Here is a 23,007-nt window from a genome sequence, read left to right on the forward strand (position 1 = left end):
AAGTTGTCGGCTAGCTTTGTATGGGGACGGTTGGAAAATCTGATATCTATATTTACGACTGGGAGGAAGCCGTATACTGATGGAACTCCACAAGTACAGTGTGGGTTGTGGTTCCATTACAGCTTCAAGTCTCATCAAAGGTGCACAGAAAAGTTGCATCAAAGTCGCACGACTTTCAGGTCATACAAGTGTGAAAGGGGCCTCAAGCAGAGTTCCACCCAAAAGGGGAAGCTCCGATTGTTTGCCTCCTCCAACCCCTCCGCTGCCACATTTGGCACCTTTCAGGGGGGGAACAGGTACCCGCTCCCAATCTAGGTGACTTCCCCTCAGTTAGTTAACTCAGCCCGAAGTTCGGCCCCCCTCCTTCCCACGCCGCCGGGCCATTCACAAAGCACAGCAGCATGGAACCGGCTGTGAAGCCACAAGGCTTCACTGCCAGTTTCCCTTAACCAAGATGGTCGACGGCAGCATCCGAGAGCTAGATTTGTGGACAGGTAAGTTTCCTAATATTAAGAGTCGGCAGCTACAGTATTTGAAGCTGCTGCCCTAATTTTTTCTGAAGGATATTTGTAAAGTATAACTAAAAGGAAAAACTTTTTTTTTTTAGTTTCGGATGGAGTGGAGAGGGATTAGAACCCGTGTCAAGTTTTAATTGCTGTCTGTGTCCCCATTAAGGACATTCATCCTCTCTATTTGTCCTGTGTGCCATTATCATTGAAAATAAAAGTAAAAGAAAACCCCACATTTTGGGTTGTCCCCAGAAAAGTAATAAAGAGGAAATCTTCCAATGGGGACACTAGTTGTGGTGACCTGGGGGTCCCCAAGAAATTTCCCTAATTTGCAGGGATTTCACCTCACTTCCTATTTGGCTATGGGACAGGAAGTGAAGGGAAATCTCAGCAATGGGACATGGATGGCGAAAGCGAATTTCACAGGGATTCTAACCCTCCCTTGCTCTGTCCAAAATGAAACAAATAAGTTGTGCGCCTAATTCTACTTTCAGTAAAATGTTTTGCTTCATTGGATTTACTTTTTCATTCATATAGATCACATGTCAAACACAAGGTGCTGAATGGTGCCCGCCAGACCATTACACAAAGCTCCCAACTGTTCCTGATTTCAAAGGACTGTCCCAGATTTGGAACAAAGTCCATCTGTCCCTCTTTCCTCCTCATTTGTCCCTCATTCTGGTCTGATCTATACAGTTAAATATAAAATGCACTATTTACAATGAAAACATTTCATCCAATCTCTAAATTGCTGCATTCCTAGATTCCATAAGCCAATATAAAGAAATAAGGTGGGGGAAAAAAAGCATATTTGGGTTTAACCAATCTTTTTTCTTTTTGCTAAATTCTTCTTTAAGGGGGGCATGGCAGTGGGTGTGTCCTATGCCTGCATATTTTTGCTAAAAGGTGTCCCTCATTTCCATCTCAGAAAGTTGGGGGGTATACCATTACATGTGGCCCTCGTACCTCTACTGCAGATGCCCCCCCCCCCAACTCCACCCCCACCTTAACTCAGTAGTTGGCAGAGAGGGCGACAGAATTCCTCCTCCAGATCCTGCACTTTTCTGTGCAGCTAGAGCTTGTCTCAGCATTCAGCAGGCTCCAGCCCTCCTCTGGTTCTCCTTCAGACTCATAAGTTATTACAGAAACCAGTAATAAACAAATGCAGAGGCAATTATCTAATATTTGAAAGAGTAGATACATTTACTGTATACAGTCTTACAGATACACCCGGCCCTTTAAAGGCAACCCCCCCTGATGTAGATCAAAGGCGTGACCTTTAAGAGGGGTACAAGTTCTTTTTTTTTTTTTTTTTTAAAGGAACACAAAGTCAGGGCGCTGGGGTTAGTAGGATCAAAGCGACAACACTTTATTAAACCTAGCACAGTTACAATTAAAAACTCGAAATCCAGCAGGAGTGGCAGCCAGGAACATACAGCATATCAGTAGGAACCTGTATAAGCGTCAGGGGACCGCCAAAAAAGAGAGGACCAGTGGCGTCTACGACCGCAAGCAGAGTCCCAAAATGACAGGAGTGACGTCAGAGATGGAGGGGTCACAATGTGTTTCAGGGGGGCCCCCCTCTTTATCAAGCAGCCGATGGATTTAGAGATTAAGTGTTCTGGCTTTGATCCTACTAACCCCAGTGCCCTGCCCTCATTTCTAAACCTTCCCAGGTCCTTTTCCAGGAGTTGTAGTGGAGTTTTTTTTTAATCTATACACCCACCATCACCCTTTCCGGCCATTCACCCTTGCGTAGAGTTTATGGAGCTCTGCGGTATATACTGGAGGCGTGTACTTCTTTTTACTGTGTGTGTCAAGTTATTTTTTTTAATGCTTTCAATTTTTTTTTTTTTAAGTAGTATGATTTACCCCACTCATTCTCTCATTCATTCTCTCTCTCGCTCCCCCTCTCCTCATTCATTCTCTCTCGCTCCCCATCTCCTCATTCATTCTCACTCTCTCTCACTCCCCTCCTTCTCATTCATTCTCACTCTCTTTCATTCATTCACGCTCTCATTCTCCCTCCCCCTCCCTCTCTGTCCTTCCCTCTCTCTCTCCCTCTCTGTCCTTCCCTCTCTCTCTCCCTCTCTGTCCTTCCCTCTCTCTCTCTCTCTGTCCCTCCCTCTGTCCACCCTCCATCCCTCTCTCCACCCTCCGTCCCTCTCTCTCCCATTCATTCACCTCCCCCCCATTAATTCTCGCCTTCATTCTCCCTCCTCCCTCCCTCTCTCCATTCCTCACTCTCTCCCTTTCCCTCTCATGCATTCACGCTTTCATTCTCTCTCCCCCCCCCCTCTGTCCCTCCTTCTCCCTCCAACTTTCTCCTTCAGTCCCTCTCCCCCCCTCCCCTTCCCTCCTCCCTCTCCCCCTTCCTCTCCCCCTCCAACTTTCTCCTTCAGTCCCTCCCCCCTCCCCTTTCCCTCCTCCCTCTCCCCCTCCAACTTAATCCTTCAATTCCTCTCCCCCTCTCCATCCCTCCCTCTTTGTCCCTCCCTCTCCGTCCCTCCCTCTCTCTCCCTCTCCCCCTTCCTGTCCCCCTCCAACTTTATCCTTCAGTCCCTCTCCCCTTCCCTCCTCCCTCCTCCCCTTCCCTCCTCCCTCTCTCCCTTCCTCTCCCCCTCCAACTTTCTCCTTCAGTCCCTCTCCCCCCCTCCCCTTCCCTCCTCCCTCTCCCCCTCCAACTTTTTCCGTCAGTCCCTCCCCCCCTCCTCCCTCTCCCTCTCCATCCCTCCCTCTCTGTCCTTCCCTCTCTCTCCCTCTCCAGCTTTCTCCTTCAGTCCCTCACCCCTCCCCTCCTCCCTCTCCATCCCTCCCTCTCTGTCCCTCCCTCTCTGTCCCTCCCTCTCTGTCCTTCCCTCTCTCTCCCTCTCCAACTTTCTCCTTCAGTCCCTCCCCCCTCCCCTCCTCCCTCTCCCTCTCCATCCCTCCCTCTCCATCCCTCCCTCTCCGTCCCTCCCTCTCTCTCCCTCTCCAACTTTTTCCTTCAGTCCCTCCCCCCTCCCCTCCTCCCTCTCCCTCTCCGTCCCTCCCTCTCTGTCCCTCCCTCTCTCTCCCTCCCTCTCTCTCCCTCCCTCTCTCTCCCTCCCTCTCCAACTTTCTCCTTCAGTCCCTCCCCCCTCCCCTCCTCCCTCTCCCTCTCCATCCCTCCCTCTCTCTCCCTCCCTCTCTCTCCCTCTCCAACTTTCTCCTTCAGTCCCTCCCCCCTCCCCTCCTCCCTCTCCCTCTCCATCCCTCCCTCCCTCTCCGTCCCTCCCTCTCTCTCCCTCTCCAACTTTTTCCTTCAGTCCCTCCCCCCTCCCTCTCCCTCTCCATCCCTCCCTCTCCATCCCTCCCTCTCTCTCTCTCCCTCTCCAACTTTCTCCTTCAGCCCCTCCCCTCCGCCCTCTCCCCCTTCCTCTCCGTCCCTCCCGCTCTGTCATTTCCTCTCCCCCCCCCCCCTCTCTCTCTCCAGGAATAAATTCTTTCGGTTGGTAACAGTTCTATGTGTTACATGTGTATTTAGCAGTTTGTCAGGAGATCCGCTTTAATCACTGGAAGAAATATGATTTATAGCTGCTGCGAATATGAAATGATCTCAGTAGATATTTCATTGCCAAATAGCTGGGGAATTATGGAATTTCTATTACACCCTCTGCTTTAAAACAACAGAATGAAAGCCTTGTATTACATGTGTCAGTGTATCTTATAATAGTAATGCTCATCACATGAAGAGGCTCAGGAAATCTATTTCATGCTGCCTTCGCTCACAATACGCCCACAATACTTCCTATCCGAGGCCTAGGGGAGAGCGTTTATTATTTTATTATTATTAATGCTGATCATGACTTATCTCCTCTTTTTAGCAATTTATGTTGGAGCGTAGATGATCTCTGCTTCCCATCACAGCACAGTGGAAAACGGTCATACTGGTGAACCCCAACGGCCAGTTTAATAAGGTGCAGTAATGGCACCCAAATGGAAGCTGGTCTAAAATATCTCCTTCCATGCTTCATTGGCATAGAATTGGTAATAGCAGGGATAGAGGAGAGAAATACAGGTGCAATGTCTAGAGAAAGCAAAATAATCTCCTCTTCTTCCTCTTTTACCGAGGGCCAGACCCAGTAAAATGCAACTTCATAACACCGTAGAGCAGGTTATTAAAAAAAAAATACATTCACCGGCCACTTTATTAGATACACCTGTTCAATTGCTTAGTAACACAAATTGCTAATCAGCCAATCACATGGCAGAAACTCAGTGCATTTAGGCGTAGTGAAGACGACTTGCTGAAGTTCAAACCGAGCATCAGAATGGGGAAAAAAAGGGATTTAAGTGACTTTGAACGTAACATGGTTGTTGGTGCCAGGCGGGCTGGTCTGAGTATTTCAAAAACTGCTGATCTACTGGGATTTTCACACACCACCATCTCTAGGGTTTGCAGAGAATCGTCCAGAAAAGAGAAAATATACAGGGAGCAGCAGTTGTGTGGAGGAAAATGCCTTGGTGATGTCAGAAGAGAATGGGCAGACTGGTTCCAGATGATAGAAAGGCAACAGTAACTCAAATAACCACTCGTTACAACCAAGGTATGCAGAATACCATCTCTTGAAGAAACCTTGAAGACCGCACCGGGTGCCACTCCTGTCACCTAAGAACAGGAAACTGAGGCTACAATTGGCACAGGCTCACCAAAGTTGGATAACAGAAGATTGGAAAAACGTTGCCTGGTCTGAGGAGTCTCGATTTCAGCTGGGACATTCAGATGGTAGTAGGGTCAGAATTGGGCATAAACATAAAAGTATGGATCCATCCTGAAACCAACGGTTCAGGCTGGTGGTGGTGGTGTAATGGTGTGGGGGATATTTTCTTGGCACACTTTGGGCCCCTTAGTTCCAATTAAGCATCGTTTAAATGCCACGGCCTACCTGAGTATTGTTGCTGCCCATGTCCATCCCTTTATGACTACAGTGTCCCCATCTTCTGATGGCTCCTTCCAGCAGGATAATGCACCATGTCACAAAGCTCCAATCATCTCACCACTGGTTTCTTCAACATGACAATGAGGTCACTGTACTCCAATGGCCTCCACACTCACCAGATCTCAATCCAATAGAGCGCCTTTGGGATGTGGTGGAATGAGAGATTCACATCATGGATGTGCAGCCGACAAATCTGCAGCAATTGAGTAATGCTATTATGTCACCATGGACCAAAATCTCTGAGGAATGTTTCCAACACCTTGTTGAATCTATGGCACGGAAGCAGGTTGCACCTAATAAAGTGGCCGTTGAGTATAAACACACACATACATATACATATATATATATAAGAAAAAGTAGCCTGCCTTCAAGGACTCTCATGAGCCCAATATACTATTAAAAATGTGAAAATATATACATTACCAAAAACATTTCTCTTAAAAAGGAAGGACAAGCTACGTTCGAATCCAAAATCGTTATTACACATCGTAAAATCTTATGATAAAGAGCCATGAATTTTTTATGGTGTGGTAATAAAGACTTTGGATTTGAACACAGCTCGCACATGCTTTTTTGATTTATTACATTTTGCTGGTAATACAATATACACTCACCACCTTATTAGGTACACCTTCTAGTACTGGGTTGGACCCCCTTTTACCTTCAGAACTCCCTTAAAAGTGATTGTAAAATCTAATTAAAAAAACAAAAAATAACAAACATGTTACACTTACTTCCTCTATGCAGTTGGGTTTGCACAGAGCATCCCGGATTCTCCTCTTCTCTGTTCCCTCTTCAGCTCTCCTGGCCCCTCCCTCCTAACGAGTGCCCCCTGTAGCAAGCAACTTGCTATGGGGGCACCCGAGCTGAGCTGCAGCTTTGTGTATCCATTCCGGCCCCACCCTCTCTCTCCTGATTGGCTGACAGCCTCGGTAGCCAATTGCGAAGCTGTTGCATCTCAGCCAATCAGTAGGGAGAGTCCCAGACAGCAGAGCGACTCGTGGACATCGCTGGACAGAGATGGGGCTCAGGTAAGTATTAGGGGGTGCTGGGGAGGCTGCTTCATAGAATGCATTAAGATAAAAAACCTTCTGACTTTACAACTCCTTTAAGTCTTTGGTGTCATAGATTCAACAAGGTGTTGGAAACATTCCTCAGAGATTTTGGTCCATAGTGACATGATAGCATCACGCAGTTGCTGCAGATTTGTCGGCTGCACATCCATGATGGGAATCTCCCATTCCACCACATCCCAAAGGTGCTCTATTGGATGAGATCTGGTGAGTGTGGAGGCCATTGGAGTACAGTGACCTCATTGTCATGTTGAAGAAACCAGTGGTGAGATGATTGGAGCTTTGTGACATGGTGCATTATCCTGCTGGAAGGAGCCATCAGAAGATGGGTACACTGTAGTCATAAAGGGATGGACACATGGTCAGCAACAATACTCAGGTAGGCGGGGCATTTACACGATGCTCAATTGGTACTAAGGGGCCCAAAGTGTGCCAAGAAAATATCCTCCACCACCATTACATCACCAGTCTGAACCGTTCATACAAGGTGGGATGGATCCATGCTTTGATGTTGTTTGCGCCAAATTCTGACCCTACCATCTGAATGTCCCAGCTGAAAACAAAAAACTCATCAGACCAGGCAGCGTTTTTCCAATCTGGTGAGTCTGTGTAAATTGTAGCCTCAGTTTCCTTTTCTTAGCTGACAGGAGTGGCACCCGGTGTGGTCTTCTGCTGCTCCAGCCCATCTGTTACAAGGTTCAACGTGTCCTGCATTCAGAGATGGTATTCTGCATTCCTTGGTTGTAACGAGTGGTTATTTGAGTTCCTGTCATCTGGAACAAGTCTGCCCATTCTCCTCTGACCTCAACAAGGCATTTTCCTCCACACAACTGCCGCTCATTGGATATTTTCTATTTTTCTGACCGTTCTCTGTGAATCCGAGAGATGGTTGTGTATGAAAATCCCAGTAGATCAGCAGTTTTTGAAATACTCAAACCAGCCCGTCTGTCACCAACAACCATGCCATGTTCAAAGTCACTTAAATCCCCTTTATTTCCCATTCTTCAGCAAGTCGTCTTCACCACATCTAGGTGCCTAAATGCATTGAGTGGCTGCCATGTGATTGGCTGATTAGCAATTTGTGTTACCAAGCAATGGAATTAGTGTACCTAATAAAGTGGCCAGTGAGTGTATTATGATATGTTTTTTTATGGTTCTTATATACAGCCCTGATAGGACACAGCAACTGCCCCACAATGTCCTGTCTATATCTTCTGACAAACACATTACTGACCAAAGGGTTTTGCATTGAGTGCTCACTATTATTGACTTTAAAAACAAGTTCCCACTCAGTGATTGGACAATAAAGGGTTAGCAGCAACACAGTGTTGGGTCACCCCTCTGCTCTCTCCCCCTGTCCCCTATGTGCTACATCTTACCTGATTGCCTCCTTGTCATGTGTCTATCTCTACCAGTCTGAGCTCTGCTGTACAGGAGATTCAGGGGAGTCAGAATCAATCCTGCCTCTGGTTTCATGTAAAACCTAACTCCAGTTATTCTCTTTGTTTTCTTCCAGGCTGGACGGGGGTAGAGAGCACCTTTTACCCATTGACTATTACTTCCCGCCACAGAAAACCTGCTTGATCTGCGGAGACGAGGCGTCCGGGTGCCACTACGGGGCGCTCACATGCGGCAGCTGTAAAGTCTTCTTCAAGAGAGCAGCGGAAGGTAGGGCAGAGTTTTATTTACAGTGTATGCCAACACTAATAATGGCTGGGATGGCTTCGCACAGAGGAAATAGAGGAACGTATGTTTCTCCATCTCCCCTGGGACAATGAGTTTTGTCACTTTCCTTTTCAAAGCGGTGTTCCCCGGCTGTCAGGGAAGCAGCTGATCAAACATGACCTGTGCTTGGTTAGCTGCTTTGGAGGATGGGTGGGGGGCATCAGGGGTCTAGTAGACCCTTAATGTCTCTATAAAGAGTACCGGTCACTGTTCAGTGCTATTCACAAGTTGTTAGTTTGTAGTTTTGTGCCATTTCACAGGCATGCACACTTTTAAATCCTGACATGTTTGGTATCCATTTGCTTGTCATAACATCTTCATTTATATTTTACCAAAAAATTGGGTATTATATTGTGTTTGTGTGCAATAAAAAACATTTTAGTCATTTTTCCCCCTAAAAATTTGTGTTTCATAAACGGCTGCGAAAATGTCGTGTGACACAACAAATTTCAAAAAATCACCATTTTATCTGCTTTTGGAAAATGTATAATAAGGGGGGGGGGGGGTTCATTATAGGTAGTTTAAAATAAGTTATAACCGAAGGCAAAACTTTTTGCTTAGATCTGGGTAACATGGAGAGGGAATAGAACCCCTATCAGATTTTTTTTTATTTCCCCCTTTAGGGAGACTTACCCTTTCTATTTGTCTTGTTAACCATTATTACCAGAAGTAAAATAAAATCCCAAATTTTGGGTTGTCACCAGGATAGGAATAGAGAGAAAATCTTCCATTGGGGACACTAATTCTGGGATTTCCTTACTTTCTGTTGTGACTCGGACGGGAAGCGAAGGGAAGTCTCTCCAATAGAGATCCTAGTTCTGGAATTTACTCACTTTAGAAGGATTTCCACTCACTTCCTGTTGTGACTACGCGACAGAAAGTGACACGGTGACCAAGACCATAAAAGGGTTTAAACAGGACAGGTTCCACTCATACACAGGCCTCGCCATGGTCGACCAAAGATGTTGTGTGCACGTGCTCAGCGTCATATCCAGAGGTTGTCTTTGGGAAATAGATGTATGAGTGCTGCCAGCATTGCTGCAGAGGTTGAAGGGGTGGGGGGTCAGCCTGTCAGCGCTCAGACCATACGCCGCACACTGCATCAAATTGGTCTGCATGGCTTTCGTCCCAGAAGGAAGCCTCTTCTAAAGATGATGCACAAGAAAGCCCACAAATAGTTTGCTGAAGACAAGACGACTTAGGACATGGATTACTGGAACCGTGTCCTGTGGTCTGCTGAGACCAAGATAAACGTATTTGGTTCAGATGGTGTCATGTGTGTGTGGCGGCAACCAGGTACAAAGACAAGTGTGTCTTGCCTACAGTCAAACATGATGGTGGTGGGAGTGTCATGGTCTGGAGCTGCATAAGTGCTGCCGGCACTGGGGAGCTACAGTTCATCGAGGGAACCATGAATGCCAACATGTACTGTGACATACTGAAGCAGAGCATGATCCCCTCCCTTGGGAGATTGGGCAGCAGGGCAGTATTCCAACATAACGACCCCAAACACACCTCCAAGATGACCACTGCCTTGCTAAAGAAACTGAAACTAAAGATGACGAACTCGCCAAGCATGTTTCTAGACCTAAACCCTATTGAGCATCTGTGGGAAATCCTCAAACATAAGGTGAAGGAGCACAAGATCTCGAACATCCACCAGCTCCGTGATGTTGTCATGGCAGAGTGGAAGAGGACTCCAGTGGCAACCTGTGAAGCTCTGGTGAACTCCGTGCCAAGAGGGTTAAGGCAGTGCTGGAAAATAATGGTGGCCACACACTTTGGGCCCAATTTAGACATTTTCACTTAGGGGTGTACTCACTTTTGTTGACAGCGGTTTAGACATTAATGGCTGTGTGTTGAGTTATTTTGATAGGACAGCAAATTTACACTGTTATACAAGCTGTACACTCACTACTTTACATTGTAACAAAGTGTCATTTCTTCAGTGTTGTCACAGGAAAAATATACTAAAATATTTACAAAAATGTAAGGGGTGTACTCACTTTTGTGAGATACTGTATACTTTTCCAGTCTATCTCCCATTTGAGCTAGCCACTCCTTTACCGTAAGGGGGTTCAATGGATATCCAGTGCCTTAATATAAGCTTGCGGGCCTGGAACAGCACCCTGGCTATGGCCTGTTTTGGAATATCCTCTACTGGGAGATCACACAAAGTTCCCAACAAACATTTTTTTGGTTCTTCCAGCAGCTGGACCTGAAGGACCTTATTTAATGTAGTTATAACTACCTTCCAATACAAATGTAGCTTTGGGGGCCATCACATAAGGTGGATTCGATAACCGTGATCTCTGCTGCATCTTGTGCAGACGGGGTTTTCCCTCCTTCTCATACGGTACAGTCTAGCGGTGTAATGCACCCTAAGGAGCGGATACATTGGAGACTGGGTTTTCCCTCCTTCCCATACGGTACAGTCTAGCGGTGTAATGCACCCTAAGGAGCGGATACATTGGAGATGGGGTTTTCCCTCCTTCCCATACGGTACAGTCTAGCGGTGTAATGCACCCTAAGGAGCGGATAGATTTGAGACTGAGTTTTCCCTCCTTCCTATACGGTACAGTCTAGTGGTGTAATGCATCCTAAGGAGCGGATACATTGGAGACTGGGTTTTCCCATACGGTACAGTCTAGTGGTGTAATGCACCCTAAGGAGCAGATACATTTGAGACTGGGTTTTCCCTCCTTCCCATACGGTACAGTCTAGTGGTGTAATGCATCCTAAGGAGCGGATACATTGGAGACTGGGTTTTCCCTCCTTCCCATACGGTACAGTCTAGTGGTGTAATGCACCCTAAGGAGCGGATACATTTGAGACTGGGTTTTCCCTCCTTCCCATACGGTACAGTCTAGCGGTGTAATGCACCCTAAGGAGCGGATACATTTGAGACTGGGTTTTCTCTCCTTCCCATATGGTACAGTCTAGCAGTGTAATGCACCCTAAGGAGCGGATACATTTGAGACTGGGTTTTCCCTCCTTCCCATACGGTACAGTCTAGTGGTGTAATGCATCCTAAGGAGCGGATACATTGGAGACTGGGTTTTCCCTCCTTCCCATACGGTACAGTCTAGTGGTGTAATGCACCCTAAGGAGCGGATACATTTGAGACTGGGTTTTCTCTCCTTCCCATACGGTACAGTCTAGCAGTGTAATGCACCCTAAGGAGCGGATACATTTGAGACTGGGTTTTCCCTCCTTCCCAAATGGTACAGTCTAGCGGTGTAATGCACCCTAAGGAGCGGATACATTTGAGACTGGGTTTTCCCTCCTTCCCATACGGTACAGTCTAGCGGTGTAATGCACCCTAAGGAGCGGATACATTTGAGACTGGGTTTTCCCTCCTTCCCAAATGGTACAGTCTAGCGGTGTAATGCACCCTAAGGAGCGGATACATTTGAGACTGGGTTTTCCCTCCTTCCCATACGGTACAGTCTAGCGGTGTAATGCACCCTAAGGAGCGGATACATTTGAGACTGGGTTTTTCCTCCTTCCCAAATGGTACAGTCTAGCGGTGTAATGCACCCTAAGGAGCGGATACATTTGAGACTGGGTTTTCCCTCCTTCCCAAATGGTACAGTCTAGCGGTGTAATGCACCCTAAGGAGCGGATACATTTGAGACTGGGTTTTCCCTCCTTCCCATACGGTACAGTCTAGCGGTGTAATGCACCCTAAGGAGCGGATACATTTGAGACTGGGTTTTCCCTCCTTCCCAAATGGTAGTCTAGCAGTGTAATGCACCCTAAGGAGCGGATACATTTGAGACTGGGTTTTCCCTCCTTCCCAAATGGTACAGTCTAGCGGTGTAATGCACCCTAAGGAGCGGATACATTGGAGACTGGGTTTTCCCTCCTTCCCATACGGTACAGTCTAGCGGTGTAATGCACCCTAAGGAGCGGATACATTGGAGACTGGGTTTTCCCTCCTTCCCATACGGTACAGTCTAGCGGTGTAATGCACCCTAAGGAGCGGATACATTTGAGACTGGGTTTTCTCTCCTTCCCATATGGTACAGTCTAGCGGTGTAATGCACCCTAAGGAGCGGATACATTTGAGACAAGGTTTTCCCTCCTTCCCATACGGTACAGTCTAGTGGTGTAATGCACCCTAATGCCTCGTACACACGCATCGATAGTTGGCCGTGAATTTTCGGCCAACATCCGATCAGCCGATTTTCGGCTTGTTAGTATGATGCTTTCGACAACCGACTCCGACTTTTCGGCCAAACAAAGCCTGGTATGCAGGTTACAAAATTTTTGTTGGCCGTCAACAGAATGGCCGATTTTCGGTCAGTCAGTACAGATTTCGGCAGACAAAAATCTGATGAGCAAGACTGGGCATGCTCAGAGAAGAAAAAACACACGGAAAGTAAACCAGCACATGACATCACTTCTGAAGTTGGTTTTTGTTGGCCGAGAAAATTAGTGTGCAGTCTAGAGCACATTTCAACCAACACAACAACACTGGACAAAAGACGGCCGATCGGTCGGCCGATAATCGTTGCGTGTGTACGAGGCATTAGGAGCGGATACATTGAAGAGAGGCATTGAGCTACGTTCAAAGAGAACTGTTGGGACTGCCAAGAGGGCCTCCTCCCACTGCTCTTCCTCGATGGCCCCAACATCTTTTTTCCAACGAGAAGCCACACTAATAGGGTGGTCCCAGGGAAGCTATTCAGTAACATATGATGGTAGTTAGATATAAATCCCTTATAATTGACCACCTCATGCATGTTATTATACACTGGCTTAGGCGATTGTACCCTGGGATCTACTCCTCTGTGTGACTTCATTGTGTGGCTTTAAATAATAAAACTGCATCGAGTTAGGGAGATGGAACTTGTCTCGTAGTTCAGAGAAAGAGCGCAGCACTCCATTAGAGGAAATATGACAGAAATGTGTAATCCCATAGCGTTTCCACCGTGCAATATACTGTAATAAAGCTAACTCTGAATAGCAAGTGTTATTCCAGACAGGACTAATCCTCAGAAAACCCGTGACCTATTGCAACTGCCTAACCTTCTTCCAGGTTTTATGCATCAGGGAAAAAATTTGATTTGCTGAAAGCCAGTGCCTCTAGACCACTTACTATCTCCACCGAGCCCACGGTGAATGTACGTAATCTAGTGTATGGGTCTTCATTTCCTTACCCCCACTCCATATGGGTCAGAAAATGAAGAGAAATCTCTCCAATGGGGACACTAGATCTGGGATTTCCTCACTTTGGAGGGGCTTCCACTCACTTCTTGTTGTTACTATGGGCCTAATTCACTATAAGTTTGGAGTAGAGCTGCTCACGTCCCCAAAACTAACTCCAGCCTAAACTCATTAGCATCTTAACCACTTGCGACCGCCGCAAGTACATATACTGCGGCGGTCAGCCCCGTGCAGGCAAAGTGACGTATGGGTACGTCACTCGCCCGCGAGCAAATAGGGGGCGAGCGCGCGCAGCCGGAGGCGTGCTCCTGCCCCCGCTCATTCACGGGCATCCCCACGCGAGTGACCGGTGGCTCCGATGTCCGCCGGTCACTCGCGATCTCCCGCTGGAGAGGGAGAAAGGCAGGCGGCTGATGTAAACAAATCCGCCTGTCATTCTCCCTGATGTAACAGCAGAGATCATACGATCCTGCTATGTAGGATCATATGTCTCTGTGGTTACATCAAAAGCCACGCCCCTTTACAGTTAGAAGCACGCCCCTAGGGACACACTAACCCCTTGCTCTCCAATAAAGTTAACCCCTTCCCTGCCAGTGTCATTATAAGAGTAACAGTGCATATTTATAGCACTGATTGACTGACTGTAGTAATGTCACTGGTACCCCCAAAAGTGTCAAAAATGTCATTCAAGGGTCCGATCTGTCTGCCGCAATGTCGCAGTCCTGCAAAAAAAAAATTAAAAAAAATCGCAGATCGCCACCATTACTCGTTAAAAAAAAAAAACAATAAAAATGACAGAAATCTTTCCCGTAGTTAGTAAACGCAATAACTTTTGCGCAAACCAATCAAAATACGCTTATTGCGATTTTTTTCACCAAAAATAAGTCGTGGAAAACAAATTGGCCTAAAATGGAAAAAATTTAGATTTTTACATTTTTTGGGGTAATTTCATATAAAAAAAAATGTGAAAAATTGTAATTTTTTCAAAACTGTCGCTCATTTTTTGTTTATAGCACAAAAAGTAAAACTCACACAGGTGATCAAATACCACCAAAAGAAAGCTCTGTTTGTGGGAAAAAAAAGGACATCAATTTCATTTTTGTACAGCGTCGCACGACCGCGCAATTGTCCGTTGAAGTCACACAGTGCCGAATCGCAAAATAGGCCCTGGTCTTTGAGCAGCCAAATCCTCCGGGGCTTAAGGGGTTAATTAGGTGACGTTGCTTGAGTTAAACCTTCAACTAAGTGCTATAGTGAATTCGGGTTTATGGGTCAGAAATGTAAGGGAAATCTACCCAATAGGGACACCATCTCTAGTGACAGTCAGGGATTCCTCACTTTCAAGGGATTTTTTCTCACTTTTTGTTGCGACTATGGGATAGTACGTGAAGGGAAATCTCTCCAATGGGGACACTAGTTCTGGGATTTCCTCTCACTTCCTGTTGTGGCTATAGGACAGGAAGTGAAGGAAAATCTCTCCACCAGGGACACAAGTTATGGATTGCCTCACTTTAGAGGGATTTCCTCTCACTTCCTACTGTAGCTATAGGACAGGAAGTGAAGGGATGTCTTCCCAATGGGGACACAGATTGCAAAATAAACCTGACGAGGGTTATGCAGAAAAAAAAAAGGAAGTGTTGCCTTCAGTTCTACTTTATGGGTTGAAGTATATATGCTTTTAGAGGTTCTGAGAGCAATTAAAGAACTTAGCAAAGGAATGTCTAGTCTACAGTGTAGATTATTAATGAAAAACAGGCCGTAAATTAATCTTACTGTATGTCAGAGCACAATGGTTTCATGGAAGGCAGCAATTTATTTTCCTTTTATAAGTGTAACAGTACGTTTAGCTGGAGTTCATGGATCTACGGACAGCCACAACACATGCGGATGAAACAATTGGTGCTTTATGCATTTTCTAAGTATTAGGTGTGAACTGAATACAAACAGGACAGGACGTACCGAGATTTAAATACTGGGGTCTTTGTATACTTCATTTTTCTCTCCCTGGAAGTTTTCTTTTTTTCTTCAGGTAATTGCACTTTAAATATAAATGCTAATTCAGCCCCACTTTAGAGGTAGATGGATTCTTAACCCCTTCGCGCCGATCGAACGCAAAAATGCGGCCCCACTGGACTGGGTTTTTTTATCCTCTGGGGCCGCATATTTGGGTATCTTCCTATTGTGCTGGGCATGCGCTTCCAGCACAGAGACCGGGAAGTCTCAACGATAGAACGGGGGCCCCGTTCTAACGATTGGGACCCGGAACGTCCAATTTCTCTGTGATAGCCTCTCATTGGCTACCACAGTCATCAGTCACGGTGAAGCCCACCCCTGAGTTTTCTGTCTGAATGAATAGATGAGACCGATACTTTGTATCTTTCTCGGTCCTTGCAGAGATAGAAAAAAATATTAATAATAATAATAGAAAAAAATATTAATAATAATAATAAAAAAAACCTAGATCAAAGTTTGATCTAGTTCAGCCCCAGGGTTAGTGTTTTGGTCAAGGTCAGGGTCAAAGGTCAATATTTTTTAAACAGGATTTTTGTCTTTTAAATTACTATCAGTGTCAGTGTTGGTGTGTTTTAGGCAGGATAAAAAAAAAAAAGGAAAATGTGCACGATTGATTCTGGACTTTATGGGTACAAACAACAACTAACCTACACATACAGGTGCATCTCATAACATTAAAATATCATCAAAAAGTCATTTATTTCAGTAATTCAATTCAAAAAGTGAAACTCATATTTATATAGATTCGTTACACACAGAGTGATATATGTCAAGCATTTCTTTCTTTTAATTTTGATGCTTATGGCTTACAGCTAGTGAAAACCCAAAATTCAGTATATCAGAAAAATAGATTACATAAGACCAATGAAAAAAAAATGGATTTTTAATACAAAAATGTTGGCTTACTGAAAAGTATGTCCATGTGCAGTATAGTATGCATAATACCAATACTTGCTCAGGGCTCCTTTTGCATGAATTACTGCATCAATGCAGCGTGGCATGGAGGCGATCAGCCTGTGGCACTGCTGAGGTGTTATGGAAGCTCAGGTTGCTTTGATAGCGGCTTTCAGCTTGTCTGCATTGTTGGGTCTGGGGTCTCTCTTCTTCCTCTTGACAACACCCCACAGATTTTCTAGACCCCATAGTCCATGTTGATTTGGGGAGCCATGTCATCTGCTGGTGTTGGTCCACTGTGTTTTATCAAGTCCAAAGTCAGTGCAGCCGTCTACCAGGAAATTATAGAGCACTTCAAGCTTCCCTCTGCTCACCAGCTTTATGGAAATGCTGACTTCATTTTCCAGCAGGACTTGGCACCTGTCCACACTGCCAAAACTACCAATACCTGGTTTAATGATCATGGTATCACTGTGCTTGATTGGCCAGCAAACTTGCCTGACCTAAACCCCATAGAGAATCTGTGGGGTATTATCAAGAAGAAGATGAGAGACACCAGACTCAACAAAGCAGACAAGCTGAAGGCCGCTATCAAAGCAACCTGAGCTTCCATAACACCTCAGCAGTGCCACAGGCTGATCGCCTCCATGCCACGCTGCATTGAGGCAGTAATTCATGCAGAAAGAGCCCTGACCAAGTATTGCGTGCATACTATACTGTACATGGACACACTTTTCACTAAGCCAACATTTCTGTATTAAAAAATATATTTTTTAATGGTCTAATGTAATATTCTAATTTTCCAACATCCTAAATTTTGGGTTTTCACTAGTTGTAAGCTATAATCATAAAAAATAAATAAAATAAATGCTTGGAATCTATCACTCTATATAAAATATATGAGTTTCACTTTTTGAATTGAATTACTGAAATGAATTAACGTTTTGATTATATTCTAATTTTTTGAGATGCACGGGTGTGTGGTATTGCTTCGATCGTCAGGAGCAGGAGAATTTATTTTGGATTGTTCTTTGGTGACAGGTTATGGTAATAGCAAGAAATATACAGTTACATTTTAAAAAAAATATATACATATTTTTTTTTACTATTTTGGGATAGTTTCCCTTAGGTAATAAAAATAAAATCATGGCGATATTCATCACCACCAAATGAAAGCCCAATGTGTCCTGAAAAAAAACTAGGTATAATCCACCTGGATGCACAAAGTAGAACGGTTTTACTAACACATGTCAAAGATGCAAAATTATGCTTAAGCATTAAGATTTGTCTTACCCTTAGGCACGAAGAGGTTACAGTGAACATATCAGTAAACTGGGGGGTGCGGGTGACCATATTGTTCGGTAAACGGCTGCATTATTCATTTAACTCCTTTACGCCTACAATCTGTATATCAACACTATATATATATATATAGTGTATATCAACACTATATATACATACACACACACACATACATACATATATATATATATGTATATATATATATATATATATATATATATATATATATATATATATATATATATATACACACACACACACACACACACACACACAACCCAATTCCAAAAAAGTTGGGACACTGTACAAATTGTGAGTAAAAAAGGAATGGACTAATTTACAAATCTCATAAACATATTTTATTCACAATATAATATAGATAACATATCAAATGTTAAAAGTTAGACATTTTGAAATGTCATGCCAAATATTGGCTCATTTTGGATTTCATGAGAGCTACACATTCCAAAAAAGTTGGGACAGGTAGCAATAAGAGGCTGGAAAAGTTAAATGTACATATAAGGAACAGCTGGAAGACCAATTTGCAACTTATTAGGTCCATTGGCAACATGATTGGGTATAAAAAGAGCCTCTCAGAGTGGCAGTGTCTCTCAGAAGTCAAGATGGGCAGAGGATCACCAATTCCCCAATGCTGCGGCGAAAAATAGTGGAGAAATATCAGAAAGGAGTTTCTTAGAGAAAAATTGCAAAGAGTTTGAAGTTATCATCATCTACAATGCATAATGTCATCCAAAGATTCAGAGAATCTGGAACAATCTCTGTGCGTAAGGGTCAATGCCAGAAAAACCATACTGGATGCCCCGTGATCTTCGGGCCCTTAGACGGCACTGCATCACATACAGGAATGCTACTGTAATGGAAATCACAACATGGGCTCAGGAATACTTCCAGGATACATTGTCGGTGAACACAATCCACCGTGCCATTCGCCGTTGCCGGTTAAAACTCTATAGGCCAAAAAAGAAGCCATGTCTAAACATGATCCAGAAGCGCAGGCGTTTTCTCTGGGCCAAGGCTCATTTGAAGTGGAAAACTGTTCTGTGGTCAGATGAATCAAAATTTTAAGTTCTTTTTGGAAAACTGGGACGCTATGTCATCCGAACTAAAGAGGACAAGGACAACCCAAGTTGTTATCAGCGCTCAGTTCAGAAGCCTGCATCTCTGATGGTATGGGGTTGCATGAGTGTGTGTGGCATGGGCAGCTTACACATCTGGAAAGGCACCATCAATGCTGAAAGGTATATCCAAGTTCTAGAACAACATATGCTTCCATCCAGATGTCGTCTCTTTCAGGGAAGACCTTGCATTTTCCAACATGACAATGCCAGACCACATACTGCATCAATTACAGCATCATGGCTGCGTAGAAGAAGGATCCGGGTACTGAAATGGCCAGCCTGCAGCCCAGATCTTTCACCCATAGAAAACATTTGGCGCATCATAAAGAGGAAGATGCGACAAAGAAGACCTAAGACAGTTGAGTAACTAGAAGCCTGTATTAGACAAGAATGAGACAACATTCCTATTCCTAAACTTCAGCAACTTGTCTCCTCAGTCCCCAGACGTTTGCAGACTGTTATAAAAAGAAGAGGGGATGCCACACAGTGGTAAACATGGCTTTGTCCCAACTTTTTTGAGATGTGTTGATGCCATGAATTTAAAATCAACTTATTTTTCCCTTAAAATGATACATTTTCTCAGTTTAAACATTTGATATGTCATCTATGTTGTATTCTGAATAAAATATTGAAATTTGAAACTTCCACATCATTGCATTCTGTTTTTATTCACAATTTGTACAGTGTCCTAACTTTTTTTGGACTTGTGTGTGTGTGTGTGTGTATATATACATATATATATATATATATATATATATATATATATATATACACACACACTATCTCACAAAAGTGAGTACACCCCTCACATTTTTGTAAATATTTTATTATATCTTTTCATGTGACGACACTGAGGAAATGACACTTTGCTACAATGTAAAGTAGTGAGTGTACAGCTTGTATAACAGTGTAAATTTGCTGTCCCCTCAAAATAACTCAACACAGTCATTAAGGTCTAAACTGCTGGCAACAAAAGTGAGTACACCCCTAAGTGAAAAATGTCCACATTGGGCCCAAAGTGTCAATATTTTGTGTGGCCACAATTATTTTCCAGCACTGCCTTAACCCTCTTGGGCATGGAGTTCACCAGAGCTTCACAGGTTACCACTGGAGTCCTCTTCCATGATATCACAGAGCTGGTGGATGTTAGAGACCTTGCACTCTTCCATCTTCCGTTTGAGGATGCCCCAGAAATGTTCAATGGGGTTTAGGTCTGGAGACATGCTTGGCCAGTCCATCACCTTTACCCTCGGCTTCTTTAGCAAGGCAGTGGTCGTCTTGGAGGTGTGTTTTGGGTTGTAATCATGTTGGAATACTACCCTGCAGCCTGGTCTCTGAAGGGAAGGGATCATGCTCTGCTTCAGTAAGTCACAGTACATGTTGGCATTCATGGTTCCCTCAATGAACTGTAGCACTCCAGTTCCTGCAGCACTCATGCAGCCCCAGAACATGACACTCCCACCACCATGCTTGACTGTAGGCAAGACACACTTGTCTTTGTACTCCTCACCTGGTTGCCACCCCCCACGTTTGACACTATCTGTACCAAATAGGTTTATCTTATTCTCATCAGACCACAGGACATGGTTCGAGTAATTCATATCCTTAGTCTGCTTGTCTACAGCAAACTGTTTGCGGGCCTTCTTGTGCATCATCTTTAGAAGAGGCTTCCTTCTGGAATGACAGACTTGCAGACCAATTTGATGCAGTGTATGATCTAAGCACTGACTGACCCCCCCCCCCACACACCCCTTTAACCTCTGCAGCAATTCTGGCAACACTCATTTGTCTATTTCCCAAATACAACTTCTGGATATGACGCTGAGCACGTGCACTCAACTTCTTTGGTCGACCATTGTGAGACCTGTTCTGAGTGGAACCTGTCCTTTTAAACTGCTGTATGGTCTTGCCCACCATGCTGCAGCTCAGTTTCAGGGTATTGACAATCTTCTTATAGCCTAGGCCATCTTTATGTAGAGCAACAATTATTTTTTTCAGATCCTCCGAGTTCTTTGCCATCAGGTGCCATTTTGAACTTCCAGCGACCAGTATGAGAGAGTGAGAGCGATAACACCAAATTTAACACACCTGCTTCCCATTCACACCTGAGACCTTGTAACACTAACAAGTCACATGACACTGGGGAGGGAATTGGCTAATGGGGCCCAATTTGGACATTTTCACTTAGGGGTGTACTCACTTTTGTTGCCAGCAGTTTAGACATTAATGACTGTGTGTTGAGTTATTTTGAGGGAACATCAAATTTACACCGTTAGTTGTAAACTACCGCGGCACGACTTCGGGGGCGACCTGTGAAGTCACGTGCACCGTGACTTTGGCGCAACTTGCACGGACTTCACATAATGGAAGTCAATGCAAGTCGCTCCGATGTCGCCCCGAAGTAGTACAGGAACTATTTTCTAAGTCGGAGCGTCTTGAGTCGCTCCTATTAGAACGGTTCCCGTAGCACAGAATGGACCGCGACTTGTCAGGCTGACCAGTCGCCTGACAAGTCGCGGTAGTGTGAACCAACACTTATACAAGCTGTACACTCACTACTTTACATTGTAGCAAAGTGTTATTTCTTCAGTGTTGTCACCTGAAAAAATATAATAAAATATTTAGAAAAATGTGAGGGGTGTACTCACTTTTGACTTTTGCGAGATACTGTATTTATATATCTACATACACACACACACACACACACACACACACACACACACACTATATATAATATATATATATACACTGCTCAAAAAAATTGAAGGAACACTTTTTAATCAGAGTATAGCATCAAATCAAACTCCTGGGATATTGATCTGGTCAGTTTAGTAGCAGAGGGGGTTGTTAATCAGTTTCAGCTGCTTTGGTGTTAATGAAATTAACAATAGGGGTGCTAGATGGGCAACAATGAGACGATCTCCAAAACAGGAATGGTTTTACAGGTGGAGGCCACTGAATTCTATTTCCCTTTTCCTCTTTTCTGACTCTTTTTCACTAGTTTTGCATTTGGCTAGGGTCAGTGCTGGTAGCATGAGGCGATACCTGGACCCTATAGAGGTTGCACAGGCATTCCAACTCCTCCAGGATGGCACATGAATATGTGCCATTGCCAGAAGGTTTGCTGTGTCTCCCACCACAGTCTCAAGAGCATGGAGGAGATTCCAGGAGACAGGCAGTTACTCTAGGAGAGCTGGACAGGGCCAGAGAAGGTCCTTAACCCATCAGCAGGACCGGTATCTGCTCCTTTGTGCAAGGAGTAGCAGTATGAGCACTGACAAAGCCCTACAAAATGACCTCCATCAGGCCACTGGTGTGAATGTCTCTGACCAAACCATCAGAAACAGACTTCATGAGGGTGGCCTGAGGGCCCAATGTCCTCTAGTGGGCCCTGTGCTCACTGCCCAGCACCGTGGAGTTTGATTGGCATTTGCCATTGAACACCAGAATTGGCAGGTCTGCCACTGGCGCCCTCTGCTTTTCACAGATGAGAGCAGGTTCACCCTGAGCACATGTGACAGACGTGAAAAGGTCTGGAGAAGCAGTGGAGAACATTATGCTGCCTGTAACGTTGTTCAGTATAACTGGTTTGGTGGTGGGTCAGTGATGGTCTGGGGAGGCATATCCATGGAGAGACTTCCAGACCTTTAAAGGCTAGACAATGTTACTCTAAATGCTATTAGGTATTGGGATAAATGCTTTGGACCCATTGTCAGACCCTACACTGGTGCAGTGGGTCCTGGGTTTCTCCTGGTGCACGATAACGCCTGGCATTATGTGGGGAGAATATGCAGCCATTTCCTGGGGGATGAAGGAATTAATACCATTGAATGGCCCCCACGCTCGCCTGACCAAAATCCAATAGAACACCTCTGGGACATTATGTTTTGGTCCATCCAACGCCACCAGGTTGCACCTCAGTCTGTTCAGGAGCTCAGTGATGCCCTGGTCCAGATCTGGGAGGAAATAAAAAAGGAGAATGCCCCGATGTTATCAGGCATGCATACAAGCACGTGGGGGCCATACAAACTACTGAGTACCATTTTAAATTGCTAGAATGAAATTTCAGCAAAATGGACTAGTCAGCTGCATCATTTTTTTCACTTTGATTTTCGGGGTGTCTTTCAATTCAGCCCTCTGTAGGTTGATCATTTTCATTTCCATTAAACGAAGTGGCATCCAGCATGATATTTTTCCCTATTGAGATCTGATGTGTTTT

At 44.7% G+C, this 23,007-nt stretch overlaps 1 protein-coding gene across 1 annotated transcript in view; it reads left to right on the forward strand.

Annotated features, from left to right (window-relative positions):
* AR (androgen receptor) overlaps positions 1-23,007 on the forward strand; it is a 350,307-nt gene that overhangs the window by 194,684 nt on the left and 132,616 nt on the right. The window contains exon 2 of the mRNA XM_082264516.1: positions 8,060-8,211. Within this exon, the coding sequence (XP_082120642.1) occupies positions 8,060-8,211 (152 nt within the window). The remainder of the gene's footprint in view (positions 1-8,059; positions 8,212-23,007) is intronic.

The sequence above is a fragment of the Pelophylax lessonae genome (assembly GCF_965119305.1).
Source record: "Pelophylax lessonae genome assembly, chromosome: 7".
In the NCBI taxonomy this organism is placed as follows: Eukaryota; Metazoa; Chordata; class Amphibia; order Anura; family Ranidae; genus Pelophylax; species Pelophylax lessonae.